The sequence below is a fragment of the Ascidia mentula genome, chromosome 7 (assembly GCF_947561715.1).
Source record: "Ascidia mentula chromosome 7, kaAscMent1.1, whole genome shotgun sequence".
Lineage (NCBI taxonomy): Eukaryota > Metazoa > Chordata > Ascidiacea > Phlebobranchia > Ascidiidae > Ascidia > Ascidia mentula.
This window is the reverse complement of record NC_138572.1, coordinates 10,939,273-10,957,797: the sequence shown is the minus strand read 5'-3', so window position 1 is coordinate 10,957,797 and position 18,525 is coordinate 10,939,273. Positions and strand designations below refer to the sequence as shown.

At 37.2% G+C, this 18,525-nt stretch overlaps 4 protein-coding genes across 5 annotated transcripts; 1 reads left to right on the top strand and 3 right to left on the bottom strand.

The window, feature by feature from the left end:
- Positions 1 to 1,498: 1,498 nt before the first annotated feature.
- LOC145908939 (uncharacterized) lies at positions 1,499 to 2,116 on the bottom strand. The gene has a single exon (XM_082996259.1). The coding sequence runs from the start codon at positions 2,079 to 2,081 to the stop codon at positions 1,566 to 1,568; it is 516 nt and encodes a 171-aa protein (XP_082852385.1). The 5' UTR covers positions 2,082 to 2,116; the 3' UTR covers positions 1,499 to 1,565.
- A 1,450-nt stretch (positions 2,117 to 3,566) lies between these two features.
- On the bottom strand, positions 3,567 to 6,564 carry LOC145909565 (NXPE family member 3-like). Its single transcript, XM_082996945.1, has 4 exons — positions 6,071 to 6,564; positions 4,838 to 5,101; positions 3,808 to 4,235; positions 3,567 to 3,748 (listed from the first exon to the last, which is right to left on the bottom strand). Exons 1-4 carry the CDS (start codon positions 6,562 to 6,564, stop codon positions 3,567 to 3,569), a joined length of 1,368 nt encoding a protein of 455 aa, XP_082853071.1.
- A 5,084-nt stretch (positions 6,565 to 11,648) lies between these two features.
- LOC145908354 (cytochrome c oxidase assembly factor SCO1-like) lies at positions 11,649 to 13,024 on the top strand. Of its 2 annotated transcripts, XM_082995616.1 has the most exons (3): positions 11,776 to 11,910; positions 11,975 to 12,280; positions 12,453 to 13,020. In XM_082995616.1, exons 1-3 carry the CDS (start codon positions 11,908 to 11,910, stop codon positions 12,711 to 12,713), a joined length of 570 nt encoding a protein of 189 aa, XP_082851742.1. In that variant the 5' UTR covers positions 11,776 to 11,907; the 3' UTR covers positions 12,714 to 13,020. The 2 variants fall into 2 exon arrangements, with proteins under 2 accessions (XP_082851741.1, XP_082851742.1); XM_082995615.1 differs by having other exon boundaries at positions 11,649 to 12,280; positions 12,453 to 13,024.
- On the bottom strand, positions 13,021 to 17,143 carry LOC145908355 (C-reactive protein-like). Its single transcript, XM_082995617.1, has 5 exons — positions 16,908 to 17,143; positions 16,359 to 16,466; positions 15,701 to 15,975; positions 14,662 to 14,837; positions 13,021 to 13,287 (listed from the first exon to the last, which is right to left on the bottom strand). The coding sequence occupies exons 1-5, from the start codon at positions 17,038 to 17,040 to the stop codon at positions 13,113 to 13,115; spliced, it is 867 nt and encodes a 288-aa protein (XP_082851743.1). The 5' UTR covers positions 17,041 to 17,143; the 3' UTR covers positions 13,021 to 13,112.
- Between the last annotated feature and the right edge of the window lie 1,382 nt (positions 17,144 to 18,525).

The window sequence follows — 18,525 nt, the reverse complement described above, 5'->3', positions numbered from 1 at the left end:
TATGAAATAAATTCGAAATGGGCATTAAAATGCAGTGTGCTTATATTTGGGTTTCAAACTATGGTAAACCTGCCTACACAGTAACCGACCTTCATGGTTAAATTTTATGACATGCGTTGCATTCATTTATTATTGCAGTATCTTCACATTAACAAGATAACTCTTTTATGGTGTGAAAACCCATTGAAGTATCGGAATCACCACAGTGTATATTGGGTAACAAAGACTTCTGATTTTTTAGTAAGTTATATAAAAATTCAATGATGACTGTTCACGAATTTACGGCACTATGGGGTGACAATTGAAACTTTCAGGAGGGGTGCCACGAGCTTCATTTTGTTTAAATTCACTCTGGCAATTTTTCGCCATGCGGATACAAGTGCCTAATCCGGATAAATTTGTCGGACAAATCGAATCCGCATTAACCAAAGTTCCATTGCATATCTTAATTATTTTCTAACACTTTTAAGCAAGTGCTTTTCAAAGACTGTCGACACTTTTTATGGCATGAAGTTTCATCTGAACAATCAAAGGCATGCAATGCGTTAGAAAATCCAGGAGAGTTAAAATAACGAATACTAAAACCCACGTAAATAACGAAAGAAAGGATCATTGTTTTGGATGCGTACCGTAAAGTGCATGGACACAAATATTAGTCATACCGTTTAATGTCCACTACAATTTTAGTAGAGGCATTTTGGTTGCATGAAACAACGTTGCAGGCGGCATGGATATAAGCGAGATATATACCGAAAATGGACTTGTAGGGATTTTGGCTTGTGCTAATTCGAATATTATTTGAATCATAACAAGCCGAATTCCCTACAGGCTTTTATGTGTACCAAAATTATTGCCGTCTGCGCGAATAGACAATCCAAAAATGAGACTCACACTCAAAAAACATAGGGTATCCCTGGTGCAGGTGATATCAGCAAATTTGTAGACAATGTTTGGAGTGTAATAAAATATAAATATGGTGTAGGTAGAAAAATGTTGAAAGTTATAAAAACGAACACTATTCATCTATTGTCATTCGAACAACAGATTGTAATATCCGCACCACTGCAGATGCCCTATAGGTTAAAAACCACTGGTTTACCGGAATAAAAATGTATTTTTCGAAGCAATTCTGCTCTTACAGACTTAAAACACTGATTTCCCACAGTTTCACGGATCACATTTATGACAAGAAGAGCCAATATTTCACAGTGAGCAAATCAGAGGAGATTCTTTGTCATGTTAAGACTTGTTAATGCAATCAAGCTAGGGTCTTTGCCTTTCTTTGATTACATGTCAGTATAATAACTGGCAGTTTGTCTTGAATCAAATAATGAAATTCTTGTTGTGCAACCTTTCTTTTGCAGAATACCCAACATTAATATGATATATAATTAGTAAAAAAGATGCAACTTGTAAACAATTAAATATGATTAAGTCATAAAATAGAACACCTATATCAAATTCTTGTTTTTTGAACTGGAGACAGATGTGGGTAAAAGCATTTTAAAGTTTTTGTATTGCAAGAAGTCTCACAAAATATACAAACAAGATAATGTGCAGAAACTTTAATCTGACAGCTTTTGAATAACCAGAGCTTTAATTTCAGTTTTTAGTCTTTCTTCATCGTCCCTTTCATTGGAACTGTTTCCAAACCTGTTAACAAGACATCCTTGAAGGAATACTCTGTCACCAATAGATAGTTCTTCACATAATTCATAGAAATCCCTTTTGTAACATACAACATCATGGTAAGTTTTTTGAACAACTTGACCATTTCTTCCCATGAATGTGTTGATTGTGCGCATATTTATTGAAAATCCGATAGTCTCCCCCATGCGCATCAGTGAATATGGTTCACTGCAAACAGTACCCATCAGTGTAACTTGATTTAGATATGCATCTTTACCACGGTGTTGTTCATGTGGCTCACCACGAAAGCCTTGAGAAGGTGGAACCATATCCCCTTCGATGTCTTGTGACATAGATTTTCTTTGAACAACACCACATACATTCCAAACTGTGGTCGGATTACTTAGTAATCTTTTAACAGCTGCAGGTTTATTCAAGGGCAGTCGAAACATTTTAATAGTTAGATGTGGGCAAACTGTTTGAGATATGTTCTGAGAACAAAAAAAAATAACTAACTGCCTTGTAGTACTAAAGTTGTGGTTAACTTAGCAAAGCCTACCTCGTCAAATTTTAACAGATAACCTTGTGTTGTTTATCTATTTGTAGAAACTTTTTTCCAAGCATAACTAATTTTAATCAAATGTTATTTAGATAAAATCTCGTGACCCAAGCATATGGAGTCACGCAGTATGTCTTCACGTATTCATCTTTTTGTGACACAAACATAACACCACAGTTCTCAAAAAATACGCTCTCCCGAAGCTTAAACTAAATTGTTTCACCTCACTTTCTGACATTACCAGCAAAAAGGTTGATCAGCAAATTATGCATTACTAAGCAGCGTTTCGTGTAATTTTTTGGGCAGTCATGCTGTTTTTAGAAAAAAAATCAGCGTGTAGTGATTAGCGTGAATTTTTATACTTATTGTACGTAGTTTACCACAGTATTGTTTTGAATTCAGTGCTAAAAAATCTATTTGCATGAATATTATTGATATATTCAAAATTGACGTTTTTAATTGCTTCTGAACTATCATCAAAAACATTGTTCAATGATGCGTAAATCTTTTAGGCAATTTTTGATATTTGCAGAGTGTCACGTGGGAAGTCGCACGGAACCATAGCGCCCTTTATGATAGAGGGCGCTATTCACGGAACCAAAGAACAATAGATCATTTTAAATTATCCCTACAGACCGGACCAGACATCGGTTATTCACGTCCGGCATAGACCGTTGCTACTTACCTTACAAGTGCGCCAGCCTTATTTTATGCCACAAGGTGGCAGGGAATTTTTTCTCGTAATTCAAGGAATAAATTAACTTCTCTGGAGAACCGTTTCGTTTTTTGAACCATAAATGCTAAATATTAGGTCTTCAGTTAAACCAATAGTTTTTTTTTTGACTATTCATGCTAGAGACTACTTTTTATTATGTTATGCATAGAATAAAAACAAATTGCCTTGAAAAAAATCGGTTTTGCACTGAAGACAACAAATCATTTCAAACTTGCATTATAACATAAACTACAATTATTCTGGCACCAATAAAACACAAAATTTTGTAATTTTAACGCGACTCCACAACCCTGCTAGAAATAAGGGCGATATACCAATATTACGTCTAAAACTTATGCAAAACCATTTGGCAGCAAAAGTAACGCGGAAAATGCTTTGAACTAGTAAGTAAGGAAAATATACAAACTTCGCGAATTGCAAGCAAACAATTTTAACTATTTCACCGGACAGACGTATGACGTAAACAAAGCAACGTGTTGCGCCACCGTGCGGTCGTCGGGGTGCGTGTCCTCTAGTAACTTTGCCGAAGTCATTGACCAAGTGTCCACATACCCTACCCCTGGCACTTGCTCGAACGTACCGCGCAATATTTTACACAGGCGGAAGCTGAACCACTCGCTCGGGACTGGAATTTTCGAGATTTTATGACGTAGACAACCGCGAACGTAAAGGCGAACCATGGCCTATGTAGTTCACTGTTATGTTAAGAGCAACGTTATGGCCAAACCGGGGACGTTGCCACACAGTTTCGTCTCCGCTGTCATTTTCCTTGAGGGGAAGCACCTTCGAAAGGACAAGGTACCATTGGCGTAGCGTTGAGTCACCTGCAAAAAAAAGGGAATTTAGAATTGACACACGACATATTACAAAATCCTAACAGCACCAATGAAATACAGGACTTTATCTCTGAAGCAACTTGCCGCTCGTTTTAAATCTTCACCGTCCTCGTTTTTGCACTGCAGCGACCTCCAGCGGTTGTCCATATAAAGTCCGGGCACTTTTCCCAAACGTTTGTCGTGAGCACGTTCGTTGACACCCGATAAAACGTTGCAGTTTGGGAGGTTTTCCAACATCTGGTTTGTAAAGTTTGTCTCTGCCACTGGGAACGTGGCGCCCGAGCCTTTTATGCTGGATTTCCAATTGATTCCAGCCGTAAACAAAGGTTGCTTTCCGAGTTTTATCCCCTTAGAGGGAAACTCCTTAATCGCCAGCCACTTGAGTGAGTGGCATCCCCCGCTGGTTGGTGGGTAACAGTACCACGTGACCCCCTTTTCTGGATGAGAGAAATTGCAAGGTGGCTTCAGAGGGTCTCTGCAGAGAGTAAAATGTTATTGATGTTGGATAAAGAAGGGTTCTAAACTGTAATGAGGAACAACAGGATTTCCTCAAACAAAATACTTTGGCTGCCGATATGGCGGATTGGCTTTAAAATTTCGTTTGCATTTTTGAACAGATATTATGTGATAATGACGTAACATTCTGCCTTGCCTAATGGACGAGTCTAGAGTCGGTAGACAACAATTTGTCGGTAGAACATAGAGTTTACCAAATGTCTAAAACGAGTTGATCAACCATTTCAATATGAACCTAGCACCCCTGCACATTACATCATGTCACCAGTATGCTATATGTTAACTTAGAAATATATTGCGAAAATATGTGGTACAAATAAGCTTATTCGTGTGTTACATTTAAACAGCTCTTCACTGTTTATGTCACATAAGTGGAACATGACAAATTTCTTGACGAATATTGTACAGATTTCCGATTTCAGTGGATTTTGCTGAAACAAAAACCTAAACCCAACCCCGTTAAACTAAACACATCACCATACAACAGCATTGATATTTCACTGACAAAATGTGTTTTTAGGGAGTCTCAACCATTTAACCAAGGTAGTAAAACTCACATACATGGTTCTGAGTCCTACATTGCACTCTCGCGTTTCTCCATTCGTGTAAGTCCCAAAGAACGTGATTCCGGGCCCAACATAACCAGTCGTTTTATTAACTAGCATTGCCACTGCTTCGCTTGGATGAACAAGTCCCACTAGCAATCGAACATTCCCAGCCCATAGCAACGGAGCTGTGATGTTGTATTTTCCGTCACCACAATCGACGACCTCTGGGGAAATAACGTTGCCGCTAAATTTTCCTTCTTTGTCGACTCCCACCAATCTGCAAAACATGTTGCCTTCGGATAAATCGCTAAGTCATTTTCCGGTGTAAACGAGTGCTTTAGAACCATCGAATGACTGTTTAGGACAGAGCCCGTCCGGCAAATTTTGGTATAATTTGGAGTGTAGTCAGTATTTTATCGCTTTTAATTGTTTACCAACATTCAAAAATTATCAATTAATTCGCCCCTCACGATACTCGTGCGTTATTAATCTGATAAGCCCGCTCTCGCACGTGAGAGAAATTAATCTCGGTCAGTTTCGCAAGACCGGAATTTTCCGCTGATTAAAGCTTTAAGATTCATTTTTGACATTTTTACCTGGTCAACACGCCTGAAAATCTATGTAATTGAATGCTTGGGCTGTAAAGCCAGACCGTTTAGTAACTTTGGAATTTTATACTGTCTCAATACGCACAATTGGATTTACTTGAACTATCTCATTGAAATTACATCTTTTATTGTGAGTATTCGAATGTTTTACTAATTTTAATACAACCCAGTAATTACTACTTTGCACAGCATTGGAGTCTTTATGTTAGTCATAGTTAGGTTTTGTGTTATCACCAAGTAAACATAAATCCTACAACTGTGCTAATTTTTCGAGGCTGACGGTTTTATGGGCCCCTCCTAGGAGCTGTACAAACAAACATTGGAGTTTCTTGGAGTCACACTTTAAAATTCCTTGTGGATTTTACGCAAAGTTGCTTTTGTTTTGAACAGTTTGAAAGAATTTGTGTATAAGCTGCAGACAGATGGCCACTGTTTCGACCTAAAAGGTCTCATCAGTGCAGCTGGTGTGACTATCAGACGACTTTGCTGACCAAACGGCCAAGCAAAGACTTCCACTTTGTGGTGATAGTTTGAAAGAAATCTGAAATAATTTTCCTTATTCCAAAATAATTTTAATATTTTGAATAGTCCGATAAAAAGCAACTACGGGCGTTTAAATTATTGCAAAACGTTTATACCTTACGTGAAAGTAATCTCCTCCGTGCACTTTGTCTACACCGTGTCCATTCTTGCTTTGAATAGCAGCATGCATTATATCCCCGATTTTAAACATTCCGTTAGTTGCTTGTTGAACTTGGACGGCGGTGAATTTGGCGGATGTTGTGTTCATCAGTGGCAAAGGCCAATTTGTTACACCTTTTTCGATTAAATCCAGATATTTGGCAACTTCTGGGTAAAATCTTCGCCAACCTTTTGTACCAAAATGTGTTTTCGCTTTTTCGTGGTCTTCCCACATTCTTTCGTTTGTTTTGTTGTCAAATTGGTACCCCATGTATGCGGGTTCGTCTTCAAAAGTTTCTAATGGCGAAGGCAACTTATCGTCGTTGTTAGTATCTGTCTTAAACGTTGTGGAAGACAACAAAGTATTGTCCAAACTCTTGCCAAAACCAAGTAAAAGTACAACCACCACTACAATTAACAAATACAACACTTTTTTCTTTATGGTTCTCATACTGTTGATCTAACACAATAAAAAAAAACAGAAGAAAGCCTTTAAAAAATAAGCAAGCTATGCAAAAGGAAATAAATATTTTTTTGCAGGTTGTCAGTTTACTGGTGGAAAATAGCCGGAATTTTTGAAGATTTGAGTTGTAACCTATTCAAAAAATTTTCTTGTGCGGTGTATTTGTAATTGTATCCTTACTCTAACACAGGTGCAACTGTAAAACGTTGAAGACAAATCCAATCCCATACATTTTTGTTTTGGCAAAACTGAAACTGTCGAACTAACTACCAAGCACCAAAAAATAAAATTCAAGTTAAGGCGGAGGAAATCGTCTGGAATTAACCGCAACTAACGCGTCTGGCAGCTGCATTGCATTGATGCACGCGTTTACTGTTTCGTTAATGAAAAAAATTGCAGCATTTGAAACAAAATACTCTAAATCAATTTATAAACTTGTTGTTCTACTTTATCTAGGTCACAGTACACTTTAGAAAGTTCTGCAAAAGATTTTTTCTAAGTTAGTTGCACGCACTAACAAAAAACATAACAGATAAATTTCAATGTCCGTCTGCTGCTGTCAGTTTCCATGCGATTTCCCGTGGTAAACACACAGCCAAGTTGCTGTCAGGCACGCAAAAAGTTGCCGATAAATCCAGATGTTTTTCTTCGCCTAAGCGAAAATTTTTCCACGAAAGGATTTGGGGCTGCGCTACACGCGTTTTAGTCAATGCAAGCCAATGCATTTTCAGTCATCTTTATCTGCAGCATACTTCAGACCTATTGATGACGCGATGTCGGAACCATGAATAGAGCATAAAATTTACCGTACTCCGTAACTGTATATTGTAAGGCCACATTTTCATATTAACGCTTGCGTTGACGGGCTAAACAGGCAAGTGCTGCTGTTGCTACAGCTAAAAATATTCACTAACTGACAATAGCCTTGGTCTAGCACTTGTTACGAAACAAAGACAAACGAAATACAGAAATGCGTAAAATACACGCAATAGGTCGTTAGTCACCAATCTGTATTTGCGGCTGGATGCGTTTGGTTGTAGTTCTTCCGCCCGTAATATTATCAAGGGCCAGAGTACAGTCTACTGTTAATATCACTTAAAATATACCAGTTTATTGTGACTACAATATACTACGCAAAACCTCTCAGCTTCAGCTACTGTTAGCTAGTATCACAGACACCACCACACAATAATAGCGTTTCAATTAGCCCTGTTTACATGAAATGGTTTGCGAACGAGCTTGCGGCATCGAGCCGTGAAGAACTAACATACCATAGCTCGCGAAATTCGGTTCTCGCAAAATGGATATGGCGGCAACAGATAGTTTGTTGGAAGTTAGGGCTCTACTTTTACTTTATAATTACCAAAAACGGTGCAAACGAAGAAAGGCTTTGCTGTTGTTACATGTCAATGCGTTGCTTTCTCACAATCGAAGACTTGAACGGCCGTGGCGATTGCAGAGGTGAGATATTGGTGGTATTTATGGGCCAAACTTTATGCTTACTGGAATACTGTGCTTCGCTTTATATTCATAGTTTTGTATCTTGGTTAAGTTAAATGTTATTTTCGTTTGTTTTAGGTCAGGACAATGGTGGAATGTTATAGTTCCCGGTTTTAATGATTCCCAGTGGTTGACCCATTTCAGATTGAGTAAAGAATGCTTTGGATGTTTGTGTGAAGAAGTGTGGGAGTCAGGACTTTTCTTTCTTCAACACTTTTTAGCAACTGTTGTATTGCTTCGTTGATCCAAGCACACAAATTAAAACCTCAAAACGAATATAAAAAACATCAACAAGCAAACCTAACCTAAGTTGATTTTGCCGCCAAATTTTTCGGAAGCGGTTTTCGCGAACAGCTGGTTCGCGAAAAGAAGCTAGTTGGGCGAACTAGCTTCCGAACCCACCCCTATCAAGCTAGTTCGCCGAAACCGCTTCCGAACTAGCTTGGGCTGTGATGCGCAACGCTTTTTCTGATAATGGCGGGAAGCGGGTAAGAAGCGTGCCGCGAACCCGCTTTAGACGTCCATGTAAACAGGGCTTGATGCGCAACACTAAACCAACGATCTTATTTCAAAAATCAAGCGACCAATATTTAAATTTCTTTGGGGGTCGAAGTGGGAAAGAGTTAAAAGAGAGACAGTATGTTTGGATGTAGACGAAGGCGGCCTCGGCGTGATTGATGTTGAAAATTACCTCCTTGCACTAAACTTAAAATGGTTTAGAAAACTCCACGATGACAAGGTTAATGAAACTTGGAAGGTGATAGAAAAGCCGTTTTGCAACGAAAATTGGTTGGAGGTAATTTTAAATGGAAATGCAAAAGTTGAGTCTTCACGGTTAAAGCGAAACGAGCCACCGTAGGAGCTTGCAAAAACCTTTTCAAAACGCTAGGCTTACAACCAAACAATGGTCCATTATGGTTCAATGCCAAAGTAAAATACCACGCAAAACCCGGGTTCATGGATGCATGTATTAAAGCGGGGATTTTATTTCAAATAGACATACTTAACACAAACGGAGAGTATCTTGCATATGATATATGATACGATTGCAAAAAATTACGATGACAAGGTTAATTCAGACGTTGCATGCCTTGAACAAAACAAAAGACATATATTCCTTTTTGAAACATAAAGCCTCTCATAAACCAAAAGCACAAGATATCTAGGACAAAAGGTTAGGGGAAGATACCCCATGGCCCCTTGTTTATAAGCATGTCTACAAATCAACCATAGAAACTAAATTAAGAAGCTTCCAAATTAAATTAAATCTCAATGCCGTTACAACCAACAAACAATTACACTCTTTTGGGAAAGTAGTTAGTAACATGTGCGCTTTTTTTGCAAGAAGCAAGTGAAAACTGTGTGTCATCTTTTTTGTTCATGCCCCATTGTCAATGTATACTGGGAGGATGTCATTTCATATTTAAGTGCTAGAAAAAGACAAAATCTAATTTTAACAGATGCAGAAATCTTTTTGGAATGCATTCTGATTTGCCAAGTAAACTTTTTTTAAATTGTGCGTTGTTATGTGCCAGATATGTGATTTACAGGAGCAAATACGCGGAAACGAACCCGAACTTAACGAAATTTGTGCTTTTTTTGAAGAATCTACGCAACTGTGAATTTTACCTAGCAAAAAAAGAGAAATACTTTATATTTGCATAAAATTAAATGGTCGCATACCGTCTAATAAGTACTCAACGTAATTTGTCATGTTTTTTTTTAACTTTTCGCTCTGCTCCCTTTCGCTCTGCTTCTTATGTGTGAATTGTGGTAGCGTAATTGTGTAAAATAAAAAAAAAATTCGCAAAAAAAACACTAAAAGGAGGGACGGAGGGAAGGAGGGACGGAGGAAAATTGCACCCCTAAGGAAGGGAAACAGTCTGCAGACCATCTCAAAACCACTGAACATGGAAGAAGACATTTCAAAACTTTTCAAAAGAACTTGCAAAAAGATAGCTGTAAATTTTGAGAGTACTTCGTTGTGAAAACGAAATAGATCGAAGCAGCATTTTGCCTAGGTTTATATAAAGTTTATTAAAAATACAAAAAAATAGTTGATTAACTCTGATTGGAAAACTTGCCGCACGACTTTAAGCCTCTTCACTTCCGATCAGATGCGCGGCCGCTTAAGTCAGCGGGTATAAATGAGGCCGATCACTCACGTTGCCGACATCGCTGGCATCCTTGCTGCATGGGTGAAAGGTGCAAGCGAAAAAGTACGTGCTACAACAACAACAACCTTGCCACAATTGAGTTTTGCAAATGTTTTTTCAAGGAATCTAATATTATGATAAATTCCACACAATAAAAACAAAATCAAGTTTATTTGTGTTGGAATTTTGAAAAATTGTATTTTTTATGACGGTTATGAAAAATATTCGATCAGAACACGTACATTCAGGTGCGATAATTAGACAAGTTTGGTATGGTTGGAAAGGGTTTTTAATGTAGTTTCTAACGGTGTATAATTATAGTCGTGGCCCCGAATCTGTAAAAAGACTTAATAACGAAAAAGTGTATATTTTTATGACGGTTATGAAAATTATTCGATCAGTAGACGTACATTCAGGTGCGACAATTGGACAAGTTTGGTATGGTTGGATAGGGTTTTTAATGTAGTTTCTAACGGTGTATGAATAGTCGTGACCCCGAATCTGTAAAAAGACTTAATAACGAAAAAGTGTATATTTTTATGACGGTTATGAAAAATATTCGATCAGTAGACGTACATTCAGGTGCGACAATTAGACAAGTTTTTGTATGGTTGGAAAGGGTTTTTTATGTTGTTTCTAACGGTGTATGAATAGTCGTGCCCGCGAATCTGTGAAAAGACTTATAAACGAAATAGTGTATTTTTTTATGACGGTTATGAATAATATTCGATCAGTAGGCGTTCTTTCAGATGCGATAATTAGACAAGTTTGGTATAGTTGGAAAGGGTTTTTAATGTAGTTTCCAACGGTGTGTGAATAGTCGTGGCCGCGGTTCGATAAAAGTAGTTATGACCGATTTATGACAATATTCATAAATATTCGTTCCATAAATCGTTAGAATTTTTTTTAATATTTTTGTATTTTTTGAAACTACATGCCATTCCATGCAACTTGTGCAAAAATCATCGAGATCTATTAGGAAACGGCAAAGTTATGAGCGTTGAAAGTTTTGTCCACTGGAAAAAAAGTTTTGTCGACTAGCGTCTCGTTGGTAGAGATAAGTGGGTAGTGGAGAACCAAATCAAATAAAACATGTGTAATATTGATAATTAGACCAAGCGTAATGGTATGAACAATAAATACAAGAAATAAAGTTGCATGGACACCAGGCCAGAATGCTATACCTGAAAAAGTTCTTGAACCGAAACGTAACTAAACTTTTGTGATGTTGTGGAAAAACCTTTCCTTTTTTTTCTTTGTATTTAAATTTTAAAGCAGAACGGGTGCACACCCGCTCTCACACATGACATACATGTCAATGTCAACGATCGACCCACGTAGGTGGATGGGATGGGCCCTGTCATTCAATTATATTATATGGTTTCAGTAAATTGATATTTTTTACATTACAGGGAGCTATGTATAGGCTTTCACTTTCATGTTGCTCATTACGAACAAAATTAAATCTCATCTATTCCTTGCCTTCTGTTAAGAAATTTGTCACGCTTACTTCAGCAAATGTGCTCATCTCACCAGGGTATGTCACAAAGTGTTTCGAACATAAACATGCTACAATCTTTGATGTGAGTGTAAAAAAGTTGAAGCACAACCAACATTGCAACTACAGTTCTGATTCGCAAAGAAGTTCAGAAAATGTGGATGGCAGTCCTATCAAATGGTACACAGTTATTCTTTGTTTATCATTTGGAACATTGATCATTTTGTTAATGAAATACTTCAAGGAAAAAAGGGAGGAACAACTAGACATTGAAACCATTCATTCTTATGGAACTCCCAAGTTAGGAGGTGACTTTGAGTTGACAGACCAGGATGGAAAGAAAATATCAAACAAGGATTTCAAAGGAAAGTGGGTCCTCATATATTTTGGATTTACGCACTGTCCAGACATTTGTCCCGAGGAGCTTGAAAAAATGGGAAGCATTGTTGATACAATAAATAGGTATGAAATGCTGCCAAATCTACAACCTGTTTTTATTAGCATCGATCCAGAGAGGGACTCCCCATCAGCAGTCAAAGCTTATATATCTGTAAGTTTATTGCATACAGCGTTTAAAAATATGTTTCCTTTAAATAATTTAAATATAACAGTCATAGCATTTCATGTACATATGAATGTCTATTTTTATGTGGTTGATTAAAGTTTTAGTATTTGCTTCTAATAAATCAATAGAGTATTGTTAATTTAAGTGTTCTGTTTAGGATTTCCATCCTCTGCTAATTGGACTAACAGGAGATAGGGAACAAGTTGATAATGCTTCAAGGGCTTTCCGTGTGTATTACTCACAAGGTCCAAAGGATGAGGACCAGGATTATTTGGTTGATCATACTGTTATTATGTATTTACTCAGCCCAGAGGGTGAATTTTGTGAATACTTTGGACAAAATAAATCTGCAGGGGAAATATCCTCAACAATTACTGCTCTAATGGCAAAACACAAAATAAACAGCAAGTCATCTTAATTGGAAGTTATTTTTGTGGACGATGTGAGTTTACATAATAGAGGTTGTGATTAAACTTACTGATTTAGGAGATGACTGAATTGCTCTGTGATTTTTTTATTTTATTCAAGGCAAATTTCACTTGGAAAGATGTTTTTTTCAATTCTAGTTACGAATTAATGTTCAATATAGTTTCTCAAAGTTTTTCACCATCTGGTATACTATCTTAAGTATAGAATGTTTATATCTAGCTGTGAATGAACGTCAGTTGTCATTGGGATAAACAACACAAATGTGTGTTAAACCCTGTACTTTAAAAACCTGTACATAAACTTGAAAGAGTGTTTATTTTACACATGAAAAACAAAACATGCAAACAACAAGTTTTCAAAATTGGTGTGTTTATGATGGTGTCTCATTTCAAATAGTTGGGCATGTATCTGGTATTTCATATGTAGCAGATCCCCAAAGTTCACTGTTTTGAAGAGTGGTTGCCAGTATGTAGTCGGATGGACACCAACAAAGTCTAACAATTTTGCTGATTTCACCGTCAGTCAGCTTGCGGGGCCAAATGGCCAAGTTGTCAATCGAACCACTAAAAATAGTTAGGTGAAGTAAAACAGTGCTATTTCTAGTAGAAACGAAATTAAAGACGGTTGTGTAGCTGCACTTTTATCAAAATAAGTTTCGAAAGTGGGAAATACCCTGCTTGTATAGTGTCGTTTGTCACAATATAACGATGACGTAACAAAGGAGTTTAGTGTTGTTTTGGGCGTTCAAGTAGTTATTTGTTGCCGGAAGAAAATTGAACTTAAAAAGCAGCCTAAACTTTAGGCTAGGCTGTATTTACAGAAAAACCAATCGTTTAGGGCTTAGGCCAACAGTCACAAGTAGTTTTATGAAAGATCCATTCCGTGTCTACGCATTGTTGTAACAATTACAAGTGTTTTGCCCATCTGGATGCATTTAATGATTGGACATTGTGCTGAGTAAAAGAGCCCCATAAAGGCAATCGGATTTTGCAGAAAAATAAATCGTTTAAGTATTGTTAATTGTGTGGTTTTCTGTAGGCTATAACCCATCTCTCCTTAACGCAATGGCACCGATGTTACTGAATAATTGAATTGTATCATTTTTTATAATTGGTCCCCATAAAAGACACAATCCCCAACAACGGTTATTGGCAAACAAACAGAACACGCGGCAAAAACAGGATTTCTCAATTTTAATTGTCATACATGTCCTTAAGCCATACGTTTTCAACCTCATTTCTCTCATTTACCCACACTCAGGTGTCGCTTGAAAGATAAAAAATAGTCTAACAATTTTGCTGATTTCACTGAAATTTCACTGTTCACTGCTAAAACAGGTCATTAAAAGGGGTGCCTGAGCCTTGGCATTGTAGACATTGAGCCTAGGCATTGTAGGCATTAATTGTAGGCATCGTAGGCATCGTAGGCATCATAGGCATTGGAGGCATTGAGTCTAGGCATTGTAGGCATTCAGTTTTAGTGGGGTTTGGTCGAATACGTGCCTAAAGACTCTGATGTATTTGTACTTTTGTTGTTGCATTTGTAATCAAAACAAATAATAACCACAAATCATGTTCAATTACTCGAACGAATTTGTACCGCTACGTTTACAAAAGTTTTAGATTTAAAAGTTCTTGTTTTAACGCATTTTCGATTTACTTTCAGTAGGAAACCTTAATGTCTTAAGTGACATATAAGGTTTACCGGTACGTGTTTTTGGAAGTAGCGTTGTGGGTACCCGGTACTAAAAGTATATAAGCTAAAACGGTTGCCGTTCCGGTAAAAATTCAACAGCTGGTGTGTTCCAAATAGTTATGAGAAATTTGAATTTAGTAAATTTATCCACTTCTTTGAGATATCTCACCAGTTTACGAATTTTTTTTCCTACTGTAAATTAAAAGCGGCAAGAATGTTGTTACATTCAATCCTAAGGTTACCTCATACACTGGTCACGATCTGTTCCGCCTCCAATTCTGTCCTGCTCTTGTCCGAGAATTAACACCCCACCTCCAGCCACAGCTCTACCTGGATAACCAGCACTTGATACTTCTTCCCCGTTGATGAAAACGCCCATCTGGTTCGTTGTTGAATCGAACCATGCACAAACGTGGGTCTGCAAACCAGGTCTGTCGTTATGTTACACCAACATGTTTTATTAAGCCATATAAATAGTATTACCTTCAGCCTAGATATGAGGCAAGCAACTTTTAACATATAAAGAGAAGTTAAACGTCTCGGCACTGAATAAAAACATACTGGGCAGCCACAAAACCAATGTTAGTGGGAATTATCATGACTTTTGCATGCGAAACAAAAATGGGTCGTTAAACTATACGTTTGCAGCATCGCAATCATTCAAACTTTTATAAAACGTACACCTCAGGGCATTCAATCGCAAAGCGTCCAATATTGATTATATAAAGCCTGTTCAAATCGTGGATTTTACTCAATACGTTAAGCCCAAGTGGTCTCTGCTCCCAAGACCTGCAATGGAGCCATATGGGAATATAAAATCGTAAACAAATTACATAAATCCCTTGGGTGCATCATCGTGTATTTTATTACAAAATAAAAGTACGTTCTTGATCTGTTTATCATTATCAGGAGAATTTATTCTTTCAATTATTTGCATGATAAACCACGAATATTGTTTAAAAATATTAAAATATCCACCGTTTTCTGTATGTTTGTTCACTTAAGAAGCTTGTATTAAAGGCGTTGAGCCGTAATTTCTCTTTTTCTTAGATGTTTTGTATTACCAAAACTACAACGCAAATATGCATAGGCGCCAGGATAAAGAAAACCCATATCATCACATAAATTGTGACGTAATAATTGTTTCAGCATTTTGTCAAAATAAAGGACTATTTAACATGCTGCTTTTTCAATTAGGTATTGGCAAACATCGTTACAAACGATGGTAATTATAACTTGCTTGGCGCCTATTGTATGGGTTTAAGTTTTTATAAAACATACCATAGTTGAAGTTGGAATGTGGACTGGTAGATCAACCGACTGGTCCCCTACATGTAGTGCAAACACGCCGGATCTGCTTGCTCGAACGAACAACAAAAATTCATTTCCATGATCCGATGTCGCATAACTCATAATGGAGTAATCGTGCGATGTGTCGGTTACATTTACCCACGCACACACTGTAGCGACGGTCAATCTGGGAACATATCGTCGGAACCGCACGAAATCAGTGTTCTGTCTTCGTCTGGGTAGCAAATATCGACTCACGGGACAACCTTCCAACATATGGAAAAATTTGTCATTTTAGGGACGAACAGAGTTTTGAGTTAAGATTTCTTCTATTGTGCCTTTTCAACCACAGTGGTTCTCAACGTTTTAACACTTCCGGATCGTTAAAATTTCGAAACAACCTTCACGGTCCGGTGATTTTAAAAAATCTAAACTAAAAATTAGTCAACAGTAAAAATAGATAAAAACGAAAATTTTCAAAAAAATTTAAGGCAAAAGTAAGCACTTTTCATAAAAGAAATATCCTGGTTTGGGGGACCGTTAAAAAATCAACGCGGGCCCCTGTTGAAAAACATTGTTCTTTTTTTCATTTTTTTTATTGTCAAAATGTTTTTTAGCCATTGTCCCCCAAAAAATAATGACAAATTACGAGCTACTGTTCCTCCGTTGCTGGTGTTTTGTTCAATTGCTGATAATCTTGAGTCAATTTGTTCGATCTCCTTAGACAAGGTAGCACTGTCTAGTTTCATTTTTCCAACTACAAACAAATGCAATGCAAGGATCAAACAAAATGTTACAATGAACTTCGCCCTTCAAAAACGAAAATAGAAACCTTAGGTTAAAATACAGTTTATTATTTTGATAAATTACGAAAAATTGGACACAGGGTTTTGATGGTTTGCAAGTTAAATTTTGCGAACAAAGAATCAAATTTAACAAACTTTTTCAGTATTTTTGGTGTAGCTCATTTGGTGCACGCGCTTGGGGCAACAGAAAAATAAATAAATAACCCCATAATCGGATTTTCATTCTTTTTCATTTCACAAAACTGCTTGTTGCGTCTAAATATTCACACGCTTGGGCCAAATGCTGCGTCTAACTATTCGCAGCGAAATTGCTTACATAAATAACCCTATATTTCCTGTCAAATTGTTATTTGTAACAAAAAGGTTTTGTTTAATCAAGGTTTATAACTTACAATCGAATTCAGGTGGTACAGAAGACACAGGAGCACAGATCTGAAGTTGTGCTTGTGAAGGTGGACATTGCTGTTGACAGCTCACAGAATAAATCAGTGGAAACATCAATAAAAACACAATCATTTTTGCCATCTTTATCTATGAACATTTAGAGCAAAATTTCCTTCTATGTTTTTAGGATCTACGATTTGCCTAAACCTCGTCAGGAGAACTAAATCACGCATGAAAGCAGCTAGATCAATTCATCCCTTATATATAGGCTAGCTGTCAATTAGAGACAGTTTCATTCATGGTATTTATTAATGAAAGTTAATCCCTAAGGAATATTTACCTCTCTACCGTGGGAACCACAAACTTACTTCGCAATAATACTTACTGTGAGATCGTCCATAACACTTCCAGGCAAGTCGTTTTGGGGTTGGGAATTAAGCCCAAAGCCATTGGGAATCCGAATATTCGCACACAACTCGATAGCCTCCATCCATGTGAAACCTTTATGTTTACCTGCAACTCCCCATGAAAATTACCTGTAAGGCAAGTGGTGGATGTATGAAGGAATATGCGTGACATCTGCCTGCATTGTTGCAATGCTAAAATCATCTACCTGTTACCTTGAACATTTAAATTCAACTAGTTTGCACGTATGTTAGACGTAAGTTATATGCGTAGAATAAACTTTTCGTAATTATTGCTGCAACGTTCATTGTTGCACAAAAACAAATCTAAAAGCAATAGCAGAAAACAAAATTCGTAGTTTTTGACTTTACTTGCAACATGCGACTACAAAAACTTTCAGGTGACCCAATTTCAGGTCGTGATTTACTTCAGTTTATGGTTTGTGACGCAATAAAATCTGTGTGCCTCTCTTTGATTTGACAATACTACACCTCAGCCTGAGCACACAATGTGTTTTTTCGGCAATTCTTTACATGAAGAGAACTCTTGGCTACATTGGCGGAAAATCGTGCAAATTATTAGGGGGAGACAATCACGAATAAAGAAAACAAGTATACTCCTTTCTCCGAAGATTTTGTGTTCGTATTCGCCGCACATTTCAAGTATTACTTTTATAACGTTGTGTCTAGGAAAGCACCGAAAGTTCGGTATGCCAAATTAATTCGGCCGAAACTAAGGAATTTGTAATTATTTGCAAGAAACTTTTTACTGCATGCAACGATGATACGCATAGTTTAGTGTAGGTTAGAATCATTGTTCAAACCTGGGGCGCAACGGCCTCATGTGGCCGTATATGCTAATTCATGCGGCCGTACACATGTTTTATAATGCATTTGTTTTGACGGCCGTGCATTGTAAAAAACTTCACAAGTTTTGCCTGGATGTTTGATTTCTGAAATGGGTCAGTCTGTTATAAAACAGAATAAAATAATTTATTTTTAGGTAAGAAAAATTGTTGAATATAACATTTCATGACATTTTTTAGGCATAAGCAAATGCGAAATTATCAGTTTGGACTTACTAGCGGCCGTTGGTGAATAAAAGCCTGTGGAATGCGGACGGCATTACCAAAATTACAGCGAGAATTAACACATGGCTGATTTCACCCTTAACCGGTAAAGCCCTTGGTATTCATTGTCTTTAGGACGACATGTTTGTAGG

What these genes read in the sequence shown, in the direction of transcription:
- LOC145908354 (XM_082995615.1), top strand. Translation starts at nt 11,651, where the DNA reads ATGTATAGGCTTTCACTTTCATGTTGCTCATTACGAACAAAATTAAAT. An exon ending in CAGTCAAAGCTTATATATCT is followed by an intron (nt 12,281 to 12,452) that starts GTAAGTTTATTG and finishes TGTTCTGTTTAG; the next exon opens with GATTTCCATCCTCTGCTAAT.
- LOC145909565 (XM_082996945.1), bottom strand. Translation starts at nt 6,564, where the DNA reads ATGAGAACCATAAAGAAAAAAGTGTTGTATTTGTTAATTGTAGTGGTG. An exon ending in GGAGATTACTTTCACGTAAG is followed by an intron (nt 5,102 to 6,070) that starts GTATAAACGTTT and finishes CATGTTTTGCAG; the next exon opens with ATTGGTGGGAGTCGACAAAG. An exon ending in TAAAGTCCTGTATTTCATTG is followed by an intron (nt 3,749 to 3,807) that starts GTGCTGTTAGGA and finishes TTTTTTTTGCAG; the next exon opens with GTGACTCAACGCTACGCCAA.
- LOC145908939 (XM_082996259.1), bottom strand. Translation starts at nt 2,081, where the DNA reads ATGTTTCGACTGCCCTTGAATAAACCTGCAGCTGTTAAAAGATTACTA.
- LOC145908355 (XM_082995617.1), bottom strand. Translation starts at nt 17,040, where the DNA reads ATGGCAAAAATGATTGTGTTTTTATTGATGTTTCCACTGATTTATTCT. An exon ending in ACATTCCAACTTCAACTATG is followed by an intron (nt 14,838 to 15,700) that starts GTATGTTTTATA and finishes CCTGGTTTGCAG; the next exon opens with ACCCACGTTTGTGCATGGTT. An exon ending in GATCGTGACCAGTGTATGAG is followed by an intron (nt 13,288 to 14,661) that starts GTAACCTTAGGA and finishes AACTATTTTTAG; the next exon opens with TGGTTCGATTGACAACTTGG.